This window comes from Myxine glutinosa, chromosome 4 (assembly GCF_964187855.1).
Source record: "Myxine glutinosa chromosome 4, kmMyxGlut1.1, whole genome shotgun sequence".
NCBI lineage: Eukaryota > Metazoa > Chordata > Myxini > Myxiniformes > Myxinidae > Myxine > Myxine glutinosa.
In genome coordinates this window covers 142658810-142686448 of record NC_136264.1, presented here as the reverse complement: position 1 = coordinate 142686448, position 27639 = coordinate 142658810, and the positions used below count along the sequence as shown (strand labels likewise).

The 27639-nt window shown below is 43.6% G+C and overlaps 1 protein-coding gene across 5 annotated transcripts in view; it reads right to left on the bottom strand.

Annotated features, from left to right (window-relative positions):
- Window positions 1-27639, bottom strand: part of LOC137425320 (folliculin-interacting protein 1) — a 165043-nt gene that overhangs the window by 28631 nt on the left and 108773 nt on the right. For 3 of the 5 annotated variants that reach the window (XR_013623209.1, XM_078776534.1, XM_078776536.1), the window contains exons 7-10: window positions 16649-16744; window positions 8585-8656; window positions 6875-6995; window positions 6270-6471 (exon numbers count right to left, since the gene is read on the bottom strand). Coding sequence is in view for 4 of the 5 variants with exons in the window: in XM_078776534.1 (XP_078632660.1) it covers window positions 6270-6471; window positions 6875-6995; window positions 8585-8656; window positions 16649-16744 (491 nt within the window). In the remaining variant the exon portion in view is untranslated. The remainder of the gene's footprint in view (window positions 1-6269; window positions 6472-6874; window positions 6996-8584; window positions 8657-16648; window positions 16745-27639) is intronic. The other 2 variants (XM_078776537.1, XM_078776535.1) reach the window with 1 other exon arrangement.

Sequence of the window (27639 nt, the reverse complement as noted above, 5' to 3'; positions counted from 1 at the left end):
GTCTTCTGTTTCTGTTGGGTGTGGAACCCAAAATATTAACCCTATCCCATAAAGGTGTGTGGCCTTCCTTAAGGCCGTGTTTGGCAATAGCAGATCTGCTGGGAAAATTACATTCAAATGCCTTTTGGTGTTCAGCAATACGTTGACCTAAGGTCCTCCCGGTTTCACCCACATACTCAGCTCCACAACCACAGCGCACTACGTATACCACCCCTGACCTATCCTTCCTCGGAAGCTTGTCCTTGACCCTCATAAGGGCTTGGCGAAGGGTGAAAACCGGTGTGAAACTCACCCTCACTCCTGCCGATTTCAAAATTCTGCCGACCCTCTGTGAAACCCCCGGTACAAAAGGGAGAACCCCCCGGTACAAAAGGGAGAACACACAAACCCTTTGGTTGTTCTCTCGGTCTCAGCCTGTTGTGTGGGGAAGCCCTTATCGTTTTCCTGTTGGGTAGCAAGCTGTCAGGATAACCATTTGCCCTTAACACATTTTGAAGATGGTCCACCTCACTCATCTTGTCTTCAAAGGTGGATGGTAAATCACGTGCTCTTTTTGAGAGGGTGTGCACCACCGATCTTTTGTGTTCCATTGGATGGCAAGAATTGAAATCAAGGTAGCGATCAGTGTGTGTTGGTTTTGCCCCTCCCCCTCCCCCCCTCCTCCCATTTTTTGCTTTAATATATTTACAGTTTTAATTTAATTTACAATTTAATTGTTTACAAGTTTAACTTTTAATTAAATGTAATTATTGTTCCTGATTTTCTAAACACTTGAGTTATAATCCAGCATTGCTTACAGGATTATTTTAAGCCGTTAATATGCGGTTGATTTTTGAATTTGGTCAATAACGTCTCCGTTCACGAGAGCGGTGTGATACAGTTTCATTGGCTGTCCAGCTTTGCCCACCCCACTTTGCATATACCCTACCCACTTTGCATATAAGGGGATGTTGAGATGATTTTATCACTCTTGAGGAAGATTAACGGAGGCGTGTGGCTTCACATGTTGTTAATCGAAACGTTGTCATTGTTTGTTCAATTAAAGGTTGGAGATCTTACCGTGGAGTCATATATATATATATATATATATATATATATATATATATGTCGGAGCATTAAAGACATGATATTGTTACATTTGTGGGGGTACAGGATGAAATACCATAGTACAGGTAGGATTGTATTGTATAGTATAGTATTAGACATGTCGATGTATTAATTTATACCATACTTAATACAACCTGTTCTCCCGTATACAAAATATGAATGAGTGGAGACCTTTTGTAGCCCCCCCCATCTCGAGTGGCCTTCTAGGCTTTGCGGGAGGCAAAATCCCAGAAAAAAAAAATAAAAAAAATTTAAGGAGGGAAACTGGATCTCAAATTAGTATGTGTCTTCACACGGGGAGTGGAGCTATGTTAACTAGGTAGGGATTAAAGTTCGTTTTCCCCAGTCTGTGATTGCTCCCTGTGGTTTTCCCTATGTTTTTACAATTTTAACAAGGCCGGCCATAAAAACTCATGTTCGTTACAACAACAACAACAATCGTCTCCTGCAAGCAGGCAGAGCCGATCGGCAAATAAACCCCTCCTCCAGAGGAGAGCAAGCCGGCAGGCCACACCCCAAAGTTCGTCATTGGTCAAGCAAGACCATGGGGTGTTTCGAGAGAGCTCGGCGATTGGACAGAGCAACGTCAGAGCTAGAAGGTTCGAGAGCACGAAGAAGAAGAATCGCTCAATCTCTCTCTCTGTCTGGCTTTCGTCTCGGGCAGTCGCTTTGTCTCATGTGCACTCGTGAAGAGAACTTTTCAGAGCTCTGAACCTTTGAAATGTTGGAGGAGGGGGTGTTGTTGGACTGTGGTGATTCTCGGGGGAGTTGGAGCCACGTTGCGGTCGGCTGTGGAAGCGAGGAAGGGCCGTTTCACTGGTTGCTTCACACCTGGGCATTTGATGCAGGGGTTCGGTGCCACTGTCGGAGTGCTTCCCCGAGAGTGGCTACACCGGCGGCGATGACCAGCAAACCCCTCAACACAATTTGGACCCGAGCTGAGTACCGGCCGACCCGAGAATTTTTTTTATTTTTTCATTCCCCTGTTGTGAATTTGTGTCTGAATGGAGATGTCTCAAATTAGGAATTAGTTTACCTCACCTTTCATTTTCACCTCTTTCATATTGCATTTATTTTCATTAAATTATTGTGTTGCATTTTATTTGTCGTGTATGTTTATTTGTTTGTGGGTCCGAGAATAAACCCGTATGGCTTCTGTCCAGGTAAGCGCGTTGGTTCCCTCAGTCGCACGCCACGGACCAACTGCCAGTTTCGGCTACACGCCTCGGAATTAAGGACCGTTACGGCTATTCGTCATCCAGCGGTGTTAACCGCCGGGCTGACAGGACAATATGAACATTGACAAATTATGTTCTCTCGTATACAAAAGGCACACTGAAACCAAATATACAGATCTTTGTTTTTGCATCATGTTTGTGGTGGTGGTTGGTATGCAGCCTGTGGCTGCTTGGCTGTATCATTTTATGGGGGTATGGCTGTGCTACTGATGCAATGCCCCCATTACCAGTCAGCTGATACTCATTTTGCCGACCTTGGAAGGATGGCAGGCTGAGTCAATTGACGTGGTGTTATTTCCACGGCACGATAGAGGCTCAAATTCAAGACCCTAATATCTAAAGCCAACCACCTTAACTGTGAAGCCAACACCAGGCTTATGATATCTGATGATACCAGTGTTACTGATTCGTCACTTCCGTCTTTGTGGTTTTCATCCACTGGAAGCATTTTTAGTTCCATGTACTATTATTGTTATAGTTTGAGTGAAATGGAGATAACTGTCTTCAAAGGTAAAAACTAGTGTTTTAAAAGAAAAACGAAATGGATCGGGAGAAACCGGGAGAAGAAGAGGAGGAGGCTGAAGCGGGGCAAGTGAGGTCGGGAGAGAAAGGCCGATCTGCTTTGAGGTATCGAACGGACGCTGGCGAACGTTGGTCACGAGCGAATATTGGTTTCCCCGGGAAAGGGATTCCTGTGACAGTCGTTATCGCTGTGACAGATAAACCTGCGTGACGGGTTTTGCGGTCGATTCGAAGAGTGAATCATTGTTTGAGAGCAGGTACGCTTCCATTACGGGCCCGTCCGCCATTTCACCTCGCGCCAGCCATTTCACCTCGCTCAAGCCATTTCACCGCGCCCCAGCCATTAACCTGGTTCGCGTGTGTGTCGTGAATTTTGTTTGGGAATTCGTGGTTTTCCGCTTGGGGAGCCACTGCTCGTTCATATCAGCGTCATTGTCTGGTGAACCGAAGGTGTGAATTCCCAGTCGCCTTTTGGGTGCACTTTTGCCTGACCGACGTCGGCCCGACACCCGCCCAGCGGCTTCGGCAGCGTCGACTGTCAGCCGACCTGGGTTCTGGTCTCAATACGACCTTGTTCTTGTGATCACCGGAGTATGGATCGACTTTGGCCTTGTGCCGGGACAGTGACTTTGGGGGTGTTACATTTCGCTCACGTGGAGCACCGTGAGTTATTGAGTTAAGAAACTGGTGGTACCATCATAGGAATATATGATATTTGTTGTGCAATTGAAGTATATTGTACTTGTGCAAGTTGTTATTCTTGTGTGACATTAATACAATACTTGGTTTTGGTATTGATTGATTGGTGTGGTTTCACCATTGGTCATTGGCACACATAATAGCACATCTTTCTGCCGTGACTCCTTTCGGGGCTCGGAGGTACACCGTGACCGGGGTTTGGGGAGGAGCACGTAACACCAGTTTAAAGTGCGTGAGGAATGAATCACACACATGACGTAGGAATGAATCATGCAATAAGGGCAAGAATGACCCAAGAAAGGTCGTCTGCGTTGGCCCTAATGCACATTCACTATGGCTTTCACTTTGATGAGGAAATGGTGGTAGATCAGTTTTCCAGGAAGCACCCAAGAAAGCTGGAACTTGCGGAACGCTGCTAAAAGACTAAGAACAGTCGGTACCTGCCTCAATGTATTTTATAAATTTTATTAGATCCTCTCCTAATGTAGTATAGGGTCTATGTTTACCTGTGAGAATGTAATTGAATGCAAATTTGGTGTTGGTCTGGTGTGTTGACAAAGACTAACAGTGTGGTGTTCCCTCGCCAACCCCCACCCCCCTTTCACGAGTATTGACCACAAGAACCGATTCGATAGACCTTGCTGATGAACTTAGTTATAATATAAAAATAAAAGTACATGTATGCAAATCTGTGTATTCATATTATGTTCCGTTTTCTGACGTGGTGTTTCCTGTCATGATCACTATGTGAATTGAACTGGTACTTTAATCGGTATTCAACGACTTGCATCAATTAAATAGTATTTGATATGCTGCAACATTGATGCCACACCAACATAAGCCCTAAAAACACCCCAAAATTATAACCAATTGAGCTCTGTATTTACAACACTTTCACTTTTCGCATTAAAGCAATGCGACATGTATCCCATCCCACAATGGACATGATGGCGCGGCACTATCATAATCCCAGCGGTCCAACTTTTTTCGTGGCAAAAACTTTTTGAAGATACACACCCTCCACCCACTCCCCCCATCAAAAATCTGTCTGTCTGTCTGTCTCTCTTTGCCTCTGTCTCAGTCATTCAAACTCTTGGATCTCACCATCAGCCACAATCCTGGCCTCCAAAGCTAGTCGCTGACTGGGCACCTAGCGTCATGCAAAGTCCTACCTTGCCACACCTGAACTCCTATCCACCTCCAAGGCATTCATCCACAACATGGAGTACTTCCCTCCCCCCTTGGCTGGCACCCCTGCCTCACATCTTCCTCAACTTAACATGGAAAACCAAGGCCTTCAAGATTATTGTAATCTCCGGTGATGAAGCAGAGTCTCTGGGCCTATCACTTTGCAATCGCAGACAAATGGGTGGTCTCTGTCTTCTAACGCCTTCTTTCTGGTCTTGCACATTCTTCTCTTTCAGTGCTTTGTCCCCGCTTGGTCCCCCCCACCCCCCTCTCCCATGTTTCTGCAGGGCACACGTGGTCCACCACCAACTCCCTTCTGGTGAAACTCTCAAAATCCAGAATCACAACTCACCTCCACCTATTTGTTGCTCTTTTTTCCTTCCTGTGAAACCAACTTCCATTCTCTTCAATTTCATTCTACCCTCCCGGAAACTGGCATTCTACCCTCTTCAATTTCATTCTACCAACTTCCTCCCCAATTTCATCCTGGTGTGTACCCCGGTTTAGAATAGGTACACCGTATCCCTGCGCATTCATTGTAAGAGGCGACCAAGGGTTGGCGTCAGGAAGGGCATCCGGCCATAAAAACATTGCCTCAAACAGGGAACCGTGATTGTCATGGGGCCTGCAAGGCTAACCCCTGCTCTAGCGGGGAAAAATGGCCTCAAAACGATCATTCATTCATTCATTCCTCCACATCTTCAAGACAGCTGTTCACTACCATCTCAGATCATCCCTCTTTTCATTCCCAATACAAGACAACCTCAGTTAACCACCCCTCCCCACTCTCTTCCAAATTTACAGGTTTTTCATTCATGAGAGGTTCCTTCTGCATCCATCTTGTCGACCCCATGCATCTCCCTTTCCCCTCATTCCTCCCCACACCCAATGTTTGTCAGTCTCACTCTATTTTGTCCTTCAACTCTGCAGTTGCTGTTTCCCCCTAATCTCGACTTTGACTGTTCCTTTTGTGATCTGTCATGTCCTGGTCCATTCTTCAGTCTTCTACCTCTTCCGAAAGCTTTGACTGTGTACAAAAAAAACAAAAAAAAAAAACCCTAATTCTAACACTCAAAAATATCTTGTACATCCTCCAAAAAGAAGCCTCTCAGACAGACTTCAAAACAATGTTCCAATTAGAATTTTATCTCGGTATAGTACTGTATTTGGAGGAAAACATTTGAAGAAGTGAAATTTTGAATGATTGAATAAGGGGAATTTTTTTAGTATTGTAAGGGTTTACTGTAGTGCATAAAAGTAGTGTGTGTTTAAATTATCAATTGACAAAACGGTGGGTAAATTATTCAAATCTCAGTTCAGTTTGAAATTCAGAGCATTATAGGACAATAACAATGGCAAATACTTCGCACAATTAAACTATTCACAAAAAGCACACAATTTTATTCCATCCCTCCTCCAAAATTATTTTATAATTGATCTGGGAAATTGACAAATCGAATGACAAGCTATAATAATACAAGTTATTCATCACCCCCAACCCTCTCCGGTCCTTACTTGCTCAACTGCAGCTCTAAGGCAGTTCAGGTGACCCTCAATGAGAAGAAAGTGAGAAAAGAAAAATTCTTCAAATTTCCGACCCTCTTCTTGTGACTCACTTAGTGAGAATATGATACCAATCGCAATCCTCTTCTGACGAATACGCGAGGGATTAGCCCCACAGGAGCCATCAGACGTGAAGAAGTTCTCCTCAGTAGACCTGTACAAAGAGGATGCGTTTCCAATACGATACAAATGCAAAAAGACAGACTTCTGCCAGCGTTGTCAATCAACCAGAATCCCAGATCATCTCTCCCACCCCTACCCCACCTCTCACAATGGCAAAAAAAGTTTCACAACAAGCGGTAATTCTACACAATATGGGACTTCAAAAATGACGCAATCCACCCTAGAATGCTCAGCGCACATGCAATGATCGTGGCAAGTTTACATACATCGTTTGTGAAAGATAAGGATTGTTACCCAACATGACCGACAAAGCGTCCACGAATGAGGTGTCCATTTTGTTTCTGGTCAATACTGACGTGGAATGTACTGTTAGTGACCAATTCCAAAACTAATCAAATTACATAGAATAAATACCAAGAAAGGGGGAAAAGTACCTTTTTGAAATAAGAGCACTGTTGAGACTCATATTTTGGCTGCGGATGAAACGACGGTTGAAGGAACCAATGTTCGGGAGGGATGAGCTTGGACTGCCCACCTTAAGGCTGGTTAGCGATGCTGAAAAGACATCAGAATTTTGTTGTGCATAATTGAACGACATTCACAGCAGGACCAAATCATAATAATAATAATGCATCGATCGGTCAGGCAGTTTTAATTCCCCTGCAACCCATAAACATTTCAATAAAATGCAAAATATTGTTGCGGGAATGCCTTCTAGGGCGTAACTTTGTATATAGTTCGATAGTTATTTCCCTTTTTATGATACAAATTTTATTGACATCAGATGCATAAAAATATAGTTATGAATTTCAACATCATTTTCATCATTTTCAAGCAATATGTGCAACCTTTTGCAATACTCCAAAACCACTTTCTGTTGCATTTCAACTGGCATTTCTCCAAAAGCTGCTTGAATCCACTCTTTCAGGTCTTGAATGGTTGCTGGTTGAGTAGCATAAACCTGCTTGATTTGCGTAAAATTTGTCTTGAAATATGTATCAATATCATGTTAAAAAAAAAAGATTTCGTTTAAAATACATGAAAACAAACACGACACAGAGATTAACCGAAGCTTTTTGTGCTGTACTTCTCAAGGTAAATCACAGAAAGAAAGAAGGAAGTGAAAGAGCGTGTATGTATAAGCATGTCTATACAAGATCAATACTGATTGGTTCACCAATGATGATGTAAATGGTAATCTGAACACCGATTGGTTGGCTCAGTCATCAATATCTCTGGCTCCGATTGGCTGGAGCGGAGTATAATTTAAATAGAGAGGGATGACTTGACCACTTTCAAAAACACCTTGATTTTGTTTCTTAGGAATATAATTATAGGGGTTCAAAATTGTGGATAGATAAATGCATCACCCTATATTGGCACAAGCATGAGGTAAAAAGTCTACATGACAGGAAATGTGTCGTTATTTGAATAACAAGCTGCTGTAATCCTCCCGCACACGTGTTTCTAAAACCGCTTCCCTCTAAAACGTTTTTAATGTTCAATCCCTCTGTAATCTGTCTTGCATGTTCCTTTTAAAGATAAACCTGGCTGCAGACGCTTGCTTTGGCAGGAAACACAGCTACCACAACCCAACCCACCCCATCCCCCGATCCAGCATAATCACTGAGTGAGAGATCACGGCACGATGCCCCACCCACAAATTGGGCTCACCAGCCAATAATAGCCATGTGGGGTGTGGCCAATTATGTCACAGGGTGAGGGGGCACAAGACAATAAGGGGTGGGAGCACCAAAAGGCAGAGCGGATGACATGTGCTTCGACCCAATGGGGGAAGTTGCTGGGGTTTTGCCGTGTGTTCCGTTGGCACAACCGACATGCCTTGCCTGCAGCATACTATTGTAACATTATTCTAAAACTGAAAAGATCTGTTTGACAATGTAGGTTCATTCGTACAGCTGCCAATGAATCATATACACACAACACAAATCATTTACACATCACACCATGGCAAATGTGAAAAACAAAATTTCACAACATTGCTTCTGTCAAATACAATTCCGTTAGCATCCACTACCACCCTGTGCATTACAATAGTCCCAATGGGATACCTAGTTTGTAAAGTTAAGATAAATCATAAAAGGAAGCAGTCATAACAGGTGATGTGCACAAGTTATAATTACCAAAGCGAGCGATTCCACTATCACCATCTTCTCTGCCACTGCGACTGGGCATGTCCAGTGGAGAGCTCTGGGCTGTGCACATATAGCAGAAAGATCAACCACACAAATACAAGCATGCAACGTTATACCAAGTATTATTGAAAAACACGACAGGTCTTGCCAAATATACTTTTGTCATAACCTTCGTTGCATAATTGCCAAATAGAGAGCATACATACTACAATAAAAAGTTTATACATTTCAATTTGAATCAGTAAAACAAAGTACAGGGTGACAAATATTGAAGCTATGTGAATTTAAAACATATGCATAGCTTCAGTTTTGCACGTTTTGATATAAATGTGTGCTACTGAGCACCGATAGTATGCACAAATCATTAACAAGTCAAGATGCGAGCAAGAAATTATGGGAAAAAAAATAATACTCCAAAGGCATGTCATGATATAGCTCACTTTTTAGGGCTTATTTGGATTGCAAAGCTAAATATCTTTACAATTGAGTAATGATTTTAATGAAGTCACGTTTGAGTTTGAATATAGAAACTGTATAGAAACAAGTTTGAATATAGAAACAACTGTAAAGGATTTCTAAAAGGCAACCATGTTGAAAAAGGCAGACAATGATGGAGGGCTCGAAGTATAGCTCACATATGTAATTCTCAGAGCAACAGTGAGAATGAACTAATTGTAGAAGATACGGGAAATTTATTTTTTCTTGTCGTCTTATCAGATCCCTTTGCTAAAATTCATCTGTACCAATTCCAGATCGTGATGTTACACCCTGCTATCCTGGATAGCAGAATGTGTACTCTCACTGTTTCCAGACTATAGAGGGATGCCACAATGTTGAGACAATAATTCAATATAGAGGGAAGGAAATAAATTTGATAACTGAAAACTGGAAACAAAGTAGAACAATGCAATTGTGTTGCCAATATGCCTCCGCATAGTCCCACAACGGGTAGATGCTATCACTCTGCATATGTATGGGTAGCAGTAGAGGATCACGTTTGTGAAGCTTCGTGTTGATCGGATAAGGTTCGTTTTTTCTATCCAAGATGGCTGCCAAACCAGGTGACCTATGACATCATCATTTCAAACTATATGCAACAGTGCTGTTAGATGATATTTGTAAAATTTCGTATCGATAGGGTGAGCGGTTTCGGAGATATAATTATTTTAGATTTTCCTTCAATCCAATATGGCTGCCAAACCACGTGACCATTGATGGCATAAGTTTAATATTTCAATACAAATGGGTCATAGATCATGTGCATGCAATTTCAGATTTTTAGGATAAGGAATTAAATTAAAACATTTTTGGCTGGTATACCACTTCATCTATGATGTCATTATGATTTTGTTCCCCATTGAGAATACTTGACAATGTGCCAAGTTTCAAATTTTTCCATTCAGCGGTTTCCGAGAAATATATTTTTAATTATTTGCTTTTAATCCAAGATGGCTGCCATACCACATGACCTATGACGTCACAATCATAGAAACATTCTGCATGGGTGTCACTCCTACCCTGAAAGTTTCGTCTCAATCGGACATATGGTTGCTGAGAAAAACAAGGTTTTGCCCATACGGACGGATGTACAGACAACCTGAAAACATAAGGCCTCCGATGACTGTCGGTGGAGGCATAAAAATAAAATAAAATAAATATATTGCATTCATGAAAAGGACAAAGGTAATACAAAAAGTTCAAATTAAACCCCCGACGAGCAGCATGAGCAGTGTCCAGATGATGTTTAAGTATTTATGGTTTCAATGAACCGTTTCCAAGAACTTTTGAGCATATCAGAAACCGAGGATTTTGTACACCATCCACAACAGTGAAGTCAAGGCCATATTGTACTTATGACTTCAGACAAGTTTCTTAGACATTGCCAAATTCTTAAAGGAAAATATATTTTAAAAAATTTAAAATAATTTATAATTTTTTTTTCAAATATGTACATTAAAATATTGAAAAAACCACAAAATATTGCACCGTTTTAGAATTTTCTCCCTCCCCCCCCCCCCCCCCTCTCCGCACCATGATAATTTTTACCCCATTGGGGTAAATTTACACCTGGTTAAGAACTGCTGCCCTAACCCTAATGATGTGATTATCCAACCAGTGGAACAGTCAAGCCACACCATGAACTATTTGGAGCGTGGTTAACAAAAAAAAATAAAAAATTAATGGACATATCGAAAACAAGCTTTATTACAATTACGAGAGGAGAAGAAAAAAACAAACAAAAAAAAAACAACAACAACAACAGCCCAGCCCCCCTCTGCCTGTGAATACAGCCGTGCAAATCTGTTTTTTTACTCCAACAAATTGAGGTAAAAAACAATTTCATCCATTATAATACAATGTATGGTGGGGAGAACCAGAAAAATAAGCAGGTAGCCAAGTGAAAGTTGAGAAGAGGAAAAATAAACAAGAAGACGTCATGCGGAGCATGATACTTGCAAAATCCATCCCTCCCCCTCCTCAAGTTTTCCATTGATACAGCAAATTGTCCATTTCATGAAGATTAAAATTTGTGATATTGATCAAAGCTTGGGTCAACAGGATGAAAAGTGATGATTTTTCAGATGAAAAGTGATGATTTTAGAGGTTTGACCTTGAGTTGACCTTTGACCTCAAAAATAGTTGGTTTCCCAATTCAGTGAGGCAATACACAAATGCTGTTCTATTTTCAAGTCAATCGGTTAAAAATTGATGGGTTTTCAGATGAAGATTTATGATTTTGGAAGTTTGACCTTGAGTTGACCTTTGACCTCAAAAATAGTTCATTTCCCAATTTAGTGACAATACACAAATGCTATTCAATTTTCAAGTCAATTGGATTTAAAATGGCGATTTTAGAAATTTGACCTCCAGATGACCTTTGACCTCAAAATCAATAGGCTTCTCAATTGAGACGACCTATACAATTTGGTAAAGTTTTGTGACGTTCAGTTTAGAATTGTGACCTGTAGGCCGGTGACAAACAGACAAACAGATGAAAAATCGGTCAGACTTGCCGGAATATACTTTTTTTCTTCGGCCATTTTGGACAAATATGGCGGCCGAACCACGTGACCGATGACATCATTATTTGTTTATCATCTATTTTGTAATCATTATCTAAACTAATTTATTCCTAGATTATGCTCAAGAAATTTCATCTTGATCGGATGAACTTTTGTACTTGTCGAATTATGACGTCATAATGGACGCACGTATGACATAATCATTAACATATTTTATTCCCCATGGAGAGTTCTTTACAATGAGCCATGTCTCAATTTTTTATATTCAGCACTTTCGGAGATATTGAGGTGCATAGTTTTTCCGTTTTTTCCAAGACGGCGGCCGAACCACGTGACCGATGGCGTCATCAATTGGGCACAGTCTATTCCAGGGCAAGACAAATATGTGTGTAAAGTTTGGCGATTCTATGTGCAACGGTGTAGACGTAGTGCTGCGCAGACAAACAGACAGACAGATGAAAAATCGGTCAGAGACCGAGGACTTGCCGGAATGTACTTTTTTATCGGCCATTTTGGACAAATATGGCGGCCGAACCACGTGACCGATGACGTTATCATTATTTGTTTTCAAAACTAATTTATTCCTTGATGATGCTCAAGAAATTATCTTGATCGATGAAGTTTTGTACTTGTCGAATTATGACGTCATAATGGAGGCACCTATGACATCATTAAAATATTTTATTCCCCATGGAGAGTTCTTTACGGTTTGACCTGTGCAACTTTGACCTCAATCAATAGGCTTCTCAATTGGGACGACCTATACAACTTGGTAAAGTTTTGTGACGTTCGGTTTAGAATTGTGACCTCTAGGGCCGGTGACAAAAACAGACAAACAGATGACGTATGGTTAATGAGACATTAAGCCATGTCTCAATTTTTTCAATTCAGCACTTTCGGAGATAGAGAGGTGCAAAGTTTTATGGTTCTCCTAAATGGCGGCCAAAACACGTGACCGATGACATCATCATTAACATATTTTATTCCCCATGGAGAGTTCTTTACAATGAGCCATGTCTAAATTTTTTATATTCAGCACTTTCAGAGATATAGAGGTGCTCAAGTCCAGTGAATAACCTGAAATGGTATAAAGGTAAGCAGTAAACTGCTCGAGGTTAAAAAAAAAAAAAGTTTAGGTTAGCAAAAACGGGATTATAATGTAAATTGCAGTTATATTGTTAAAAAAAAAGGCCTTCAGGGAACAAGTAATGGGTGAACAACTTACAGCTGTTCTGTAGCAATGTAAGTAAATTAAGCCTTGAAAGTTGATGCAAACCATTCCTACAGGTGTCCCAACCTCTGCTGATTACTTGATTACAAACGCAAAACAGTCTATAAAAGCAGTATTGGAACAGACTGTTATTACACCCTCTGAAGCATTATTTGGACAATATTGCACTGCAGGAAGTAGTATATTGGAAACTGGAGGAAACTGACAGGAAGAGGTCTGGCAGATCCAAAGCCACAACAGAATCAGAAGACAAGTTTCTGAGTCAACCGCTTGCGTGATAGGCGGCTCACAGGACAACAGCTTCAAGCACAGCTTAACACTGGTCAAAGTAAGCAAGTCTCAGTTTCAACTGTGACGAGAAGACTTCGAGCTGCAAGTTTGACAGGTAGAGTGGCAGTAAGAAAGCCATTGCTAAGATGGCAAAATAAGAAAAAGAGGCTTGCCTGGGCCATGAAGCATCGCCAGTGGACTACTGAAGACTGGAAGAAGTTCTTATGGACCGATGAATCAAAATTTGAAATCTTTGGTTTATCAGGCAGGGTTTTTGTACACCGTCGAGTAGGCGAAAGGATGGTTCCTCAGTTTGTGACACCAACTGTCAAACATTGAGGAGGAAGCGTGATGGTCTGGGGCTCTTTTGCTGGATCCAGAGTCGGTGTCTTGCACAGAGTGACTCGCACCCTGAACCAAAAGGGCTACCACAGCATTTTGCAGCACCATGCAATACCCTCTGGTATACGCCTCGTTGGTCAAGGGTTCATCCTACAGCAAGATAATGACCCTAAACACACCTTCAGGCTATGTCAAAATTACCTTCGAAGAAAAGAACAAGACTGTAGGCTTCAAATCATGGAATGGCCAGCACACGCAGCACAGTCTCCAGACTTAAACCCCATCGAGCTGGTTTGGGATGAACTGGACAGAAGGGTGAAAGCAAAGTAACCTACAAGTGCAACACATTTGTGGGAACTTCTGGAACTGTGTTGGGAAGAACTTCCCGAACAATATTTGATTTTCATTGTAGAAAGAATGCCACGAGGGTGTTCGGCGGTTATATCCGCAAAAGGTGGCTACTTTTCTGACTCGAAATTTTAAATTAAATTTTGTTAAACAAAATGATTCTTTGATTTTTTTTTATCTCCAATTGTTTATTTGTTCTATGCTTAATTTCAGAGTACATTGAGACATTAAACTGCATAAATTTCAATAAAAACTGGAAAAATTTGAGGTGTTGTAAAACTTTTGACCGGTGGTGTATGCAGGCACAGACATTCATAAGCCCTTGTGCAAGATCTAGGGCTTCCATACATCAAATAGAGAAAATCAGCAGTATACCTTAGGCTGAGAGACCATTACAGAATCCAAGTTGATGATGACCAGGCTCAGTAGTGTGATGGTTACATCATCTACTCTGAGTTATGAAGGTTGACAGTTCAAACCTCAGCAGCCTAATCATACCAAATTATTTAAAGGTATATTTTTGGAACCTTCACATGTATGGGAGTGATGTTCAGTCTTCCAATTAGATGGGAGATGACCTATGGTGAGCAAGAATCAGTGTTTTTCTTTTTTAATAAAGCGAGTTGAAACCAATACATCACAAAAGAAAAAAATGAACGAACAATATTGAACTCGAGTAAAATTATTGGGATACCCTAATCTTGACAGTGTGTGTATACTAGTGCCTACTTAACGGAGTTGCTTACTAGATCTAACATCACTTCTGCTGGCAGAACGGAAACGAAGTGTTTAAGCACCAAAAGAGGTAGCCAATGCAGTTGTAGCATAAATTATACCAGATGGAATCAAAACATTAAAACTTAGTATATGCATGTGAGTGGTTTGATGCAGCTGCAGTTCTATTATGATTAATCATCATCATCACCATCATGTACTATGCCTTATGCAGAGCGTTGGTGCTGCTGTAGCAGTTACTCAACAACAATCCTGGTTGGGTCACCACTCCGACTCAAAGTCAGGGCAGGAATTTGTAATTTGGCCATGGTGCCAGCAATATTTCGCTTACTCTTCACAAAGGACACCGTGGGATCTTTAATGTCCACCAGCTAATTCCGGCAGATGGGACACCTCATTTAACATCCATCCAAGGGACGGCACACATATTGATGCCTTGCCCTTCTTGCGAGACACCAGGATGACAGTTTATAGCTGAGCTACGATTTAAACCCAGGATAGACAGTTTAGAAGTGAATGTGCACACCCAAGTCATCCTGTTAAACAGCCATTAAAATATATATATATATATACATTAGAATAAGAAATAAAAGAAGTAAATAAAATACATAAAATATATGAATAAAATAACAAAATCCTAAGCCATAAAATGGTTAGTTAACATAATGATAAAGGTAGATGTTCAGGTTTTGTTTTCAATAAAAATGTGAATTAAAAAGGTTCTTTTTTCAAACCTGTGTAATCAAGAAAATACCGAGTAGTTTTATCTGGTGCCTTTTGGCAATGAGATGTGCCAGGTAAATGGGCCAGAAGTGGGTAGAGAAAGTGAGAAATGTCAATTACATCTAATTAGTTATAGTTATTTAAACGAATTAAACACAAATGGTTTCAAAATTACATATTCCCAGATTTTCAAAAACAGGAAGAAAAAAAAAAAAGATTAAAAGATAAATTATGTTGCATGCCCTTCAATTTAGCTTTTCCACATTAAAATAATTTCACAATTCGTCTCCTACAAGTTAACAAGTAATAATAAAAAAAAAATGTTGCCTGCACTCTTCAAAAGGAAATAGCAGGCCAGTAATATTTTTGTCAGTAACTGAAGCCACGAAAACAACTATTTTGTCACATTTTCATTTATTGGCAACTAAAAAGTCTTCAGAATGAGAGAATTCGTTTTAATGTGCAATCCATTCAAAACTCGAAAAATTTACCAAAACATGGACAAAGTCTTAATGATCATGCAAATGAGACAAATTATGTTTTTTAATAATCCTGAAGATTTGTGCCCCTGAAGGTCTTGCAAGTAAGTAGGTCAGCAAACTTCTAGTATGTGGCTGTGAAATGTCACATCACATTTAAAGTAAAAGCACATGCACAAATGGTAAATAGGTTTGCAGTGTAGTCAAGCATTAGGGAGAGCTGAATAGCTGTTTATATTAACGAAGAAAAAAAAAATCAACACGATCATTCAGAAAAGCTGAAAACTATTCACAAAATGGGTGTCACCTATATTAAACCTGTGAGGATACAATCTGGAAGTGCAAGCATCACACAGACCATTACAAATTTAATGCACAAAGGAAAAATAAATTTGCAATGCATGAAATAAAAAATATATATCAAGAAATTAATTTTAGGATAAAAGTTTGTTTTTCATATCTATATTTTGACATTTGTTTTTTCATGAAAAATACAACTTGCATTTCCGCTGGCATCCGAAAATCCCACACGTTTCAAACTGTACAACCAAAATAATCTTCTATTGCTATTTAAAAAAAAAAAACAAAAAAAAAAACGTTACAGGCAAACAACAAACAGACAAAAACTGCAGTTATGATTAAAAAAAAAAATCATGTCAAAAGGGTTATTTTGTTCCAAATGCAGGCAAAAACAGTAAAAACCTCCATGCACTTACAAAACACAACGTGCCAAAAGTCCTCATGCACACACTTGGTAGGGCAGTGCAAATTTACAGGGAATATTATCCTCCCCTTCCCCCCAACACCACCACAAAACCCCAATCACCTTCCTTTCACTGCAAACATATCAAGACAGGTTATTTGTGCTCTGCTAATCTCAAGGCCCTCTACACTAACAAACCTGCAAAGAAAGATGCACTTCGAACCAGACCAAGAGAATCGGCCTGCAGGGCCTGGACTGAGCTGCATTTCCTACCACAAGAAAATGAAAGAAACCCTATAGGATAAGGGATGAAGGACAAGGATAATGCAAACATTATACAAGTAACGCCACAGAAATCCAGGAGTTAGGAGGTTGCAGCAAAATAAATGAAGATGAGGAAGCAAAAGACATAAATAATGTGAATGAAAATTTCTATGCAATTAGGATTTTAAATGGCTTTTAATAACAGCCGAATGATTGACATTAAGAGAAATGCAAAAGTGTCAAGGATCAAGCGGCTCATCAATGGAGATTTCACTAAACACAAGGTAAAGGCCAAGCACGTTCTCCTCCTTCTCCTAATCCTCCATCCCTTCCTCTTCCTTCTCCTCCCACAAAAAAAGAAAACATTCTAAAGCTCATGGATAGAGATGTCTGTCAAATGAATGGCGAAATACAATTAGTTATTTTATTTACAATTCAAATTATCCATCTATGGCACCCAGGACCACATATTATGGGGAAAGAAGACAAAGAAAAAGAAATGAGCAAAAAGTGTGAGATGTAGCATGTATAGTGAGGATGCAATTTTTGAAGACGTGACACAACCATTAACCCACTGGATCTATTATATCATGCGAACCGTGGTGTCTGTCCGTACGTTTGTCTGTCTCCCGTTTAATATGGCGGCCACTTCCCGCACTGTGTTTGAAAAGCTGCCCACGCAGGCAAAGCTGAACATTCAAGCAGGAGAAGAGCATGATACCAAATGAGATGCATTTTAAACGTACAAACACAACATATAATCGGTTTGATTTACAGTGCGTCGTGTTATTTTCAAAAAGTTGAACAAACCATGTTAGCGTTGTTAACAGTAGCCTATACTGGAAGTCTTTGAACAAAGGTTGCAATGCAAGGTGATCATTAAGACATAAACCTCCATTTAGCATTGTGACCTAAAATTACGTTTAAATAAACTTCAAAGTGGTCCAAAAAAAACTTAAATTTAATATTCCGTGGACTTGACATAATTTAAGAGTTTCCACTCTCAGTTGAGGAGGATGGCGTTTCAAACCCTGCCAAAGTCATTAGCTATATTAAAGACCAAATGGTGCATGTTGCTTCCTTGCTTAATGCTCAACATTTTAAAAGGATAAGGCATCGATATATGGGAGGGAGAAAGCGAGAGACGGAGGAAGAAAGCGAGAGACGGAGGGAGAAAGCAGAGAGACGGAGGGAGAAAGCAGAGAGACGGAGGGAGAAAGCAGAGAGACGGAGGGAGAAAGCAGAGAGACGGAGGGAGAAAGCAGAGAGACGGAGGGAGAAAGCAGAGAGACGGAGGGAGAAAGCAGAGAGACGGAGGGAGAAAGCAGAGAGACGGAGGGAGAAAGCAGAGAGACGGAGGGAGAAAGCAGAGAGACGGAGGGAGAAAGCAGAGAGACGGAGGCAGAAAGCAGAGAGACGGAGGGAGAAAGCAGAGAGACGGAGGGAGAAAGCAGAGAGACGGAGGGAGAAAGCAGAGAGACGGAGGGAGAAAGCAGAGAGACGGAGGGAGAAAGCAGAGAGACGGAGGCAGAAAGCAGAGAGACGGAGGGAGAAAGCAGAGAGATGGAGGGAGAAAGCAGAGAGACGGAGGGAGAAAGCAGAGAGACGGAGGGAGAAAGCAGAGAGACGGAGGGAGAAAGCAGAGAGACGGAGGGAGAAAGCAGAGAGACGGAGGGAGAAAGCAGAGAGACGGAGGGAGAAAGCAGAGAGACGGAGGGAGAAAGCAGAGAGACGGAGGGAGAAAGCAGAGAGACGGAGGGAGAAAGCAGAGAGACGGAGGGAGAAAGCAGAGAGACGGAGGGAGAAAGCAGAAGAGAAAGAGAAAGAGAAAGAGAAAGAGAAAGAGAAAGAGAAAGAGAAAGAGAAAGAGAAAGAGAAAGAGAAAGAGAGAGAGAAAGAGAAAGAGAAAGAGAAAGAGAAAGAGAAAGAGAAAGAGAAAGAGAAAGAAAGAGAAAGAGAAAGAGAAAGAGAAAGAGAAAGAAAAAGAGAAAGAGAGAGAGAGAGAGAGAGAGAGAGAGAGAGAGAGAGAGAGAGAGAGAGAGAGAGAGAGAGAGAGAGAGAGAGACAGAGAGAGAGAGAGAGAGAGAGAGAGAGAGAGAGAGAGAAGAGGGTGAGAGAGACGGAAGAAGGTGGGGAGAGGGAAGAGGAAGGGAGAGAAGTTTCCTTCTGCATCCATCCTGTCAACCCCATTCCTCCCCACACCCATTGGTTGTCCAAGTCTCCCTCTATTTTGTCCTTCAACTCCACTGTTGGAGTTGTCCCCTCTACCCTCTCTGTACTGTTTCTTTTGTCCTGTTGCATCCTGATCCATTCAGTGTTCTTGCCCTTGACCATGAGTGTTCTAGGTCAACAGACCATGAGCCTTAAAAAAAAAAATAAAAGGCCATAGCTTGGCAGCCGTTGCACAGTCTTAATGGGCCGAATAGTCTCTCTCTGTGTTGAAGTTCCTTGGAAGAGAAGTCATCTATTAATATATTGTGAACCATGGTATCTGTCAATGCGTTCGTATATCTTCTGTTAACAGCGGCTGTTTCCCAAGTTTGAAAAGCTCAACATTCAATTTTGAAATGCTGGGGGAACAGGCATGAATAATGTTGAAGCCAAATTTAATTTCGCAAACAGGATATTTTGCCCTCTTTTTAGACAAATCCAACCTCGACCACTCGATGTTCCACCTCCAATGTGGTGGGTGGTATAAGTAGCTAAGAGCCTTGGCTCTGAGTGAAATGAAGAGTTCAATTTCCTGTTTTAAAGTTCATGAAATAATTTAAATTGGTAGATTAACTTAAACTTTTCGCATCACTGGGGAGGGGTACTTTTGCTCGTAGTTTAATAATATTGTTGCAGTTTTGAGTTTTGTACAATAAAGGTTAAATTTCCCCCTCATAGTTAGTCACACAACAACACGTAGCCTCGCGATAGTTCAGTTATTTCTTAGTATTTGTGAGCATAGTCCTTTTCCTGTGTTAGTTTTGCGTTGAGTAGAATAATGAGAGTAGGTTCCTTCATTGCCTTATGCCACCTCCATTGCCTTATGCCTCCTTATGCTGCCTTTGGCTTTTTGGCGCAAATTAACACGAGGCAGGCCTGGCAAATCGAGCAGGGACCGAATGAGGGCGGCAGAGAAGCTGATGGTAAGCGCGAGCCGCCAATCAGGGCTCAAAGGGAGTGGCTGCGGCAATGCGTCACAGGGTGTGGTTGGAACATTCGAGAGGGCTAAGGGCGTGGCAATAAAACCCGTTGCGCGAAGCCCCCACGAGCAGTACGGTCAGTTATGAGCTCGGGGTGAGCAGTTCTGTGGATGTGAGCTTGCAAGTTATTAAAGTCCTGTGAGAGTTGAGCAGTTCGGTGAGTTATGAGCTCGGGGTGAGCAGTTCTGCGAAGGGGTGAGCTTGCAAGTTATTAAAGTCCTGTGAGAGTTGATTAGTGATGGGAGAGGCGCTTGATGAGAGTTACGAGTTCTGGGAAAAGACGCGCATGAACTAAGTATAAGCGCTCTTACCACATTGGACGCTCGGTCGAGCTCGAGGCCGAGCCTCTATTGGGTTAAGCGAGTGATAGCGTGCCGGTAACTAAACGCGCTGTGGAAAACCGCCAAGCCGGCGAGAGACGCGTACAGTTCCCTCCTGCCTCATCTGCCCCTTTGTTCGAGAGACGCGCTACGAGGATCCCTCCCACCACCTGCTTGCCTTCATCGTGGACGTGCTGTGACCGTGGAGAGCCACGTCGGGCGACGCCGTTCCTGGACGACAAAGGCAGCGCGCTGTTACGGACTCGTCACTTCCGTTGTTGTGGTTTTCATCCACTGTAAACATTTTTGATTCCGTGTACTATTATTGTTGTCGTTTAAGGGAAATAGATATTACTATTTTCAAAAGGTAAAAAATTAATGTTTTAAATGAAACCGGAACTGAACGACGAGGAGGAGGAAGAGGAGAAGAAGGCGGAGCGAGTGAGTTAGACAAGAAAGCTGAGCTGCTTCGAGTTCTGGAGCAAACGTTGACGAACGGAGGTCACTAGCGAACTTTGGGTTTCCCGGGAAAGGGATTCTTGCGACAGAGTTGTTATCGCTGTGACAGATCAACCTGCGTGTCAGGGTTTTGGCGGTGGATTCCGAGGAGAATTATCGTCGCGCCGTTACGCCTCGAGAGCGGGCCGTCGGCCATTTTGACTCGCGCGCTTTGCGCATCGCGCAAGGTCTTTGCTTCGCTTCAGCCGTTTTCACCGCATTCAGACGTTTATCTGGTGTGTGCGCAACGTGGCTTTTTTTTTTTTTTTTTTTGTATACAAGATCGAGGCTCGTGAAAGAGCGAACATTAATCACACAGAAAGACAAACCGACACACAAAACATATAACATCAGGAGCGGTAGACAAGATGGGGAGAGAGGGGGAAGGACACAAACACAACATTTGAGAGCAGGGACCGAGAGACATGGAGACATTGAGAGATCTGTGGGAGGGAGAGGGCTTTGGGGGGAAGGCATGGGAGGGGGGGGGGGGTGGGAGAGTTATAAAACATATGGACACTGCCAGGACTTCCAGGAAAGAAGTTGGAATTTCAAACAAGGTGGATCTGGGGTGAATTAGCGGGGGTAGAAAAGATCAAGGTTTTGGATGGGGGAAGATAAGAGATGGTGGTGAACAGCTGTTTTAAAGACCTGGAGGGAGGAGTGGGATTGAAGGGAGTGAGGGAGTTTGTTCCAGAGGCGGGAGAAAAGAGGAATGAAAGAGTGAAGGTGAGCAGAGAGCCGAGATTTCGGCAGTTTAACCATCAGAGGGTTGCTGGCAGATCTTGTGCGACCTGTAGGAATATTTGGGGGACAGAGCACAGAGAGAGCTGGGGGTGCAAGGCCGGAGAGGAGTCGGTAGAAGACAGAAAGACCACCTACCTGCCTGCGGTGAGTGAGTGAAAGGCCCTCAGAGATAGCTTCATCGCGGGAGATTCCAATAATTCTGAAAGCTTTGGTTTCAACAGCGTGAAGCCGAGCTAGGTGTGAGGCAGGAGCACCGGCCCATAGGGGAGAACAGTATTCCATTGAGCTGCGGATGAAAGCCTTGTGTGTGGTGAGGAGCTCAGGTGTGCCGAGGAAGGACTTCGCACGACGGAGGATGCTCAGTCGGCGACTGGCTTTGGAGGCCAGCTTGGAAATGTGGTTTTCCCAAGAAAGATCATGGCAGATAGTGAGACCCAAAAGCTTGAGCGACAGAACTTCTTGGAGAGGATTGTTGAGAAAGTAGATGGGAGGGTTGTCCAGTCGATCTTTTCGGAGAGACATAGTAAGAGTGTGAGATTTGTCAGGATTGAAAGACATGTTCCACTTGTTTGACCAGTCTGTGATTTTGTCCAAGTCTTCAGAGAGTGAGGAGGCTGCAGACTGCCGATCTGAGGGAAGAGGAATGGAGCGGCAGAGAGTGGAGTCATCAGTAAAGAGATAGAGAGGATTTTCAAGAGAGTCAGAGAGATCATTGATGAAGACCAGAAAAAGCACGGGGCCCAGAACACTGCCTTGGGGAACTCCAGCCTGAACAGGAAGAGGAGGTGAGAGAAACCCATTCAGGGCCACACGTTGACGACGACTAGAGAGGAAGTCCGCCAGCCATGCGTGGAGATTTCCATGGATACCAAAGGAGGAGAGTTTGGTGAGCAGAGCGGGGTGCCAGACCGTGTCGAAGGCACGTGATATGTCGAGGGAGACAGCTCTAATTTCCTGTTTGGCATTGAGGACCTCCATCCATTGTTGAGACAGCAGAAGCAGCATGTCCAGAGTAGAGTGACCTGGTCTGAAACCAAATTGATGATCAGAGATCAAGCCATTGGAGAAGAGGAAAGATTTCATATCCGAAGCAATGATGGATTCCATGACTTTGCTGATAATTGGGAGAAGGCTGATTGGTCTGTAGTTGCTAGGATCTGTTTTTGCACCTTTTTTGTGCAAAGCGGTGATGTTGGCTGATTTCCAAGCAGATGGCAGTTGACCTTGAGAAAAAGAGAGGGTGAAGAGAACAGAGAGAGGGTGAGATAGAGCAGCAGAGCAGGATTTTAGGACCCGTGGGCTGATGCCGTCAGGTCCAGTTGCAGAATCAGAGTCGAGGGTTGACAGAAACTTTTCCACCTTGTCAGGAGGAAAGGACACGGAGTCCAGGAGCAGCAGGGTACGACTGGGTATGGTGGGTACAGAGAGGGATGGGTTTGGGACACAAGATTTAGAGGCAAACACAGAGTTGAGGCATTCAGCTTTTTCACGTGCGGAGTCAGCTGTGTAGCCGTTTGAGGTAAGGGAGGGGATGGAGGGGGAACAAAAACCAGAAACGGATTTGACCAGACGCCACCAGGATTTGGAAGAGGGAGACAGATAAGAGAGTTCGGTCTTGAGGACGGAGAGATATTGTTTCCTGGCTCTCCTGAGGGTGGACACACTCTTGTTTCGGGCTTTGTGAAAGGAAATGAGATTTCCTTCCGTTGGATTTGCTTTCCAGGAGACGAAGGCAAGTTGTTTCTGGGCAACAGCCTCACCACAAGATTCCGTGTACCATGGACGGGAGGAAGGGTATGACAACTGAAGACGAGATGGGATAAATCTGTGCATGAGAGAGAGCAATTTACTTTGGAAGAATTCCCAGGATGAGTTGATGTCAGAGGTGGTAGAGATGGGAGACCAGTCCAGATGATTGATGGCTGCTTGAAGACCGTGCCAGTTGGCCTGAGTGAAATGCCAGACTCGTCGACGCTGAGCAGGCTCCCTGAGGATGGTCAGAGAGATGTCCACTTTAACAAGGACATGATCAGATGATCCGATTGGAGCAGAAGAAGAGCAGCAGACATTTTCAGGGAAGTTCGTCATAACCAAGTCCAGAAGAGAAGCTGTTCCGTTGACTGAGATCCGGGTCGGGAAATTGACAGATTGTGTCAGTCCCAGTGAGTCGCAGAAGTCCTTTGCTGAGGAGCCATGGCTGGTGAGAGAGGTACCCACACCCAGCCAACTGGCATGATGACAGTTGAAATCACCACATATGAGGAAGAGAGAGTTGGGATGAGTAGATAGAAGTTGGTCCATATTATCAGACAGCGAGATGTAGATGGAGTCATCACTGTTTGGTGGACGGTACAACACACATATGAACAAGAGGTGGGAGCGAAGGGGAAGCCGTAGCCAGAGGTATTCCTGGGGGTGAGGTGGAGAGAGTGCAGTGCAGGGCGAGTGAGGAAGAGAGTTTTTGATAAAGATAGCAACCCCGCCTCCAGGACGAGGCTCAGGTCTATCATACCGGAGGAGGGAGTAGCCCGGGAGAGATACTAAGGAATCAGAGACATCATAAAGGAGGAAAGTTTCTGTTAAGCAGATCACGTCTGGTTTGACAGAAGCAACTGTATGGAGAGATCAGTAAAGTTTGAACGAAGGCCCCGGATGTTTGAGGTCCATACCGTTAATGAAGAGGAAGGGGGAGCATCAGATACAGAACAGGGGGGAGGAGGGGTAGGGTAAGATGTGGAAGAGGTGGAAGAGGTAGGGAGAGCTGTTGAAGGTGTGTCACAGATTTCAGAATAGTTTGGAGAAAGGGAAGGATGGGGCGGACAAAAGGTTTGATGGTGATTGGGTGAGGCACAATGAGGTGTTATTTGAGGAGGGGGAAGAGCGAGGCAGAAGGTTGGGGGAGATGGAGGTGAGAGTTGGAAGGGGGAAGAAGCGGGGAGGACGCTTTGAGGAGGGGGAGTGAGAGGGGGGAAATTGAGAAGCAATGAGGGTGGGGAGATTTGAAGGGGAGGGGCGAGGGGGGAGTTTGGGAGGGAAGGGACAAGGGGAGGGATTTGAAAGGGATGGGATATGGGGAGATTTGGAGGGGAGGGGTGAGGGAGGAGTCTAGGAGGGGAGGGGTGAGGGGGCGTCTTGGCGGGGAGGGGTGATGGGGAAGATTTGGAGGGGAGGGGTTATGGGGAAGATTTGGAGGGTAGGGGTGAGATTGGATTTTAGAAAGTGTACGATTTATGGGAAACGAACATTTATTGCAAAATGAGTTTCTTGTGACGTTCGAGTTAAAAATACGTTTAAGGACGCTGGATGGAGGATGGAGTGCAGGAGAGTTTAGGGAATGTAGAAAAAAGGCACTATAGGAGATGGATATTTTTTTTGGGATGAATTGATTTGGTGAGCAATTCAAAAGCAGCCTTTTAAAGAGGAAGAAGAAAAAGGTGTTATTGAAGGAACTGCGCTCCAACGCGAGTCGAAAGAATTGACGCGACCAAAGACGGAATTCGTCCGAGTTGCTTTATTGAAACAAAACAGCTCAGGTATTCTGACAAGCCCGTTTTTCGGGCAACAATATATATACACATTTATGTCGGGAAGTTTGCCCGGCAAAAGCTATACCGGGCATGCCCGGGTATCAAGGGCGAGCCTTGGAAAGGCGAGTCTGGACCTGCCCGGGCGTGTTTGGCTGCGGCCTGGCAAGTCGAGGCTGAGCGTGCCCGGGCGCTCTGGGCGAGCACTGGAAAGGCGATAGCGGGCATGCCCGGACGCTCTGGGCGAGCCCTGGAAAGGCGATAGCGGGCATGCCCGGACGCTCTGGGCGTGCCCTGGAAAGGCGATAGCGGGCATGCCCGGACGCTCTGGGCGAGCCCTGGAAAGGCGATAGCGGGCATGCCCGGACGCTCTGGGCGAGCCCTGGAAAGGCGAGAGCGGGCATGCCCGGGAAAGACGAGACCGGGCGTGCCCGGGAGGTTCGGGCGTGCCCGGGAACAGTGAGTCCGGGCATGCCCGGGAGAGGCGCGTCTGGCCGTGTTCTGGCCGGTGCAAGGCGATTATGTACATCCAGCGGTAACCGCTACATTATAATATATGACGGAATACATAACTTGAGGGGAAAGTGTAAACATTGAAGGTTAATAACAGTGAAAACTATCTGGGGAAATGGGGGAGAAACACGTGGTCGAAGAACGAACGAACGAATAAGAATGAATAAACGAATGAGAACAGAGAAGGTAATGTCTTTTTTTTTTTTTTTTTGAGTTGAGATTTACACAAGGAAGTAGGCTATGGGTGAAAAGACTGGGAATACAGAGAACGAAAGTTATTGGATCACAAACGACGGACCGCTGAGAGAAAAACAAAGCCTCAAGGTTGTACAGTGTACACTGTACAAGGCCTCAAGACACGACATGAATTAACACGATTTTCAATACAGGTATGAAAGATTTGCACCGAAAAATCTTCGTCGGGACACAATATACGTACAACACCATAAATAAATACAGTTTTAACGAAAATACAAATGGGAACAATCACTTAACTTCGATTTCAAATCGTTTGCGACGCGGCAAAGGCCTTGCTCGCGACACGGCAAACAGACGATCAATTTATGAAAGATAAACACCGAGAAACAACCAAAGTTGCACACAATAACTTCACACACCGAAAGATAAATACAGTTTCGACAAAATACAATTGTGAACAGACTTAACTTCGAAAAACGTGAAGACCGTGTGGAGCTTCGAAAATCCCTGCCACCGTCTCCGAGATCTCGCGAGACTCCCCAAGGAGGTTAATTTGCGGTTCTCCGACTGTGAGCCGTGGAACGTCCATACCCGAGGGTGTGATTTCCCAGTCGCCTGGAGGGCGCCTTTGCACAGCTTTGGGAGCAGGACTGTAACTGCCAACCCAACGGGATTCTGGTCTCGATTGGACATTGTTGACGATCGCTGGAGCGGATCGACTTTGGCTTGAAGCCGGGATTAGAGACATTGGGAATCTTCTTCTTTTCGCCCACTTGGAGCACAGTGAGTTATATTGTACGAACCTGATGGTACCATCATAGGAAATATATATATTGGTTGTACAATTGATTACTACTGTGGTTGTACTGTTATTCTTGTGTGATCTTAATACAATATTTGTTTGTTGGTAACAATTGGTGTGGCTTCACCATTGATCTTTGACATCCAGAACAACACGTTTTTCTGCCGTGACTCCTCTCGGGGCTCGGAGGTACACTGTGACCAGGGGTTTGGGGAGGAGCACGTAAGAGCGTGAACACCAGCCTACCTGCATTTCCCCTTTGTGAGTGTGATCGGGCCCGTGTCTGCGGTTAATATAAGACTGCTTAAGTTCTGCTCTGTGTCTGCTTTCTACCGACATGTACATACTTGTGTAAATAGTAATTAAATAGTGTTCTTCCTTTATTCGACCGTCTCATGTTTTCCATCATTGACTAAGCGTGGTACGAATAGAACCGCTCGAATCGGGTTCCAATACTAACGGTAACTGCACGGACCACGTGGTACGCAATCCGCTCGGTGTACCCAAATTACACGTGGCTCGTGCGAGGCTCGATTCCCCGCTTCCGCGGCGGCGCAGGTATTTAGGTACGTGCGAGACTTGTCCCGAAACCCTACCTTGCGTCTGCCCGGGAGGGGCGTTTGAAGTATCGGTTACGCCGGCCCAGAAAGAACAAGCGGCTTAATCTCCCCTTGGTAAGGGTAGGAAGGGCGGCGGAAAACCGTAACAATATGAAGCCCTTCCCTTCGCCTCATGAATCCTTACATCTGCACTTGGAATTGGGTTGCGAAAACTAATGGTGGGGGATTTTTACTGCCATTTCACCCCACATTAACATCACATTGGCAAAGTGGTGACACTCCCAAACTACGAGGCTGCTGCAGCATTTTGAGTTTCACTCGGTGCCTCAAAGTTGAATCTGCCGTTGGATGTGGGTGGAGTGTGGCTGGTGTGAATCTGCGTTTATTTATTGGCACGTATCACATTGGGCTTGGCAAGCCATACCGTTTACATTTCTGGACAGACTTTAGCACCAATCTGTGTCAGCTTCAGTGACCTTGTGAGCTACCTTCACCTTTTCTGAAATTTTCATGCAACTGCAAGTTCCTCAACTGTTCCCTTTTCTCTTGTCCTTATTCCTCTTTTTATACAT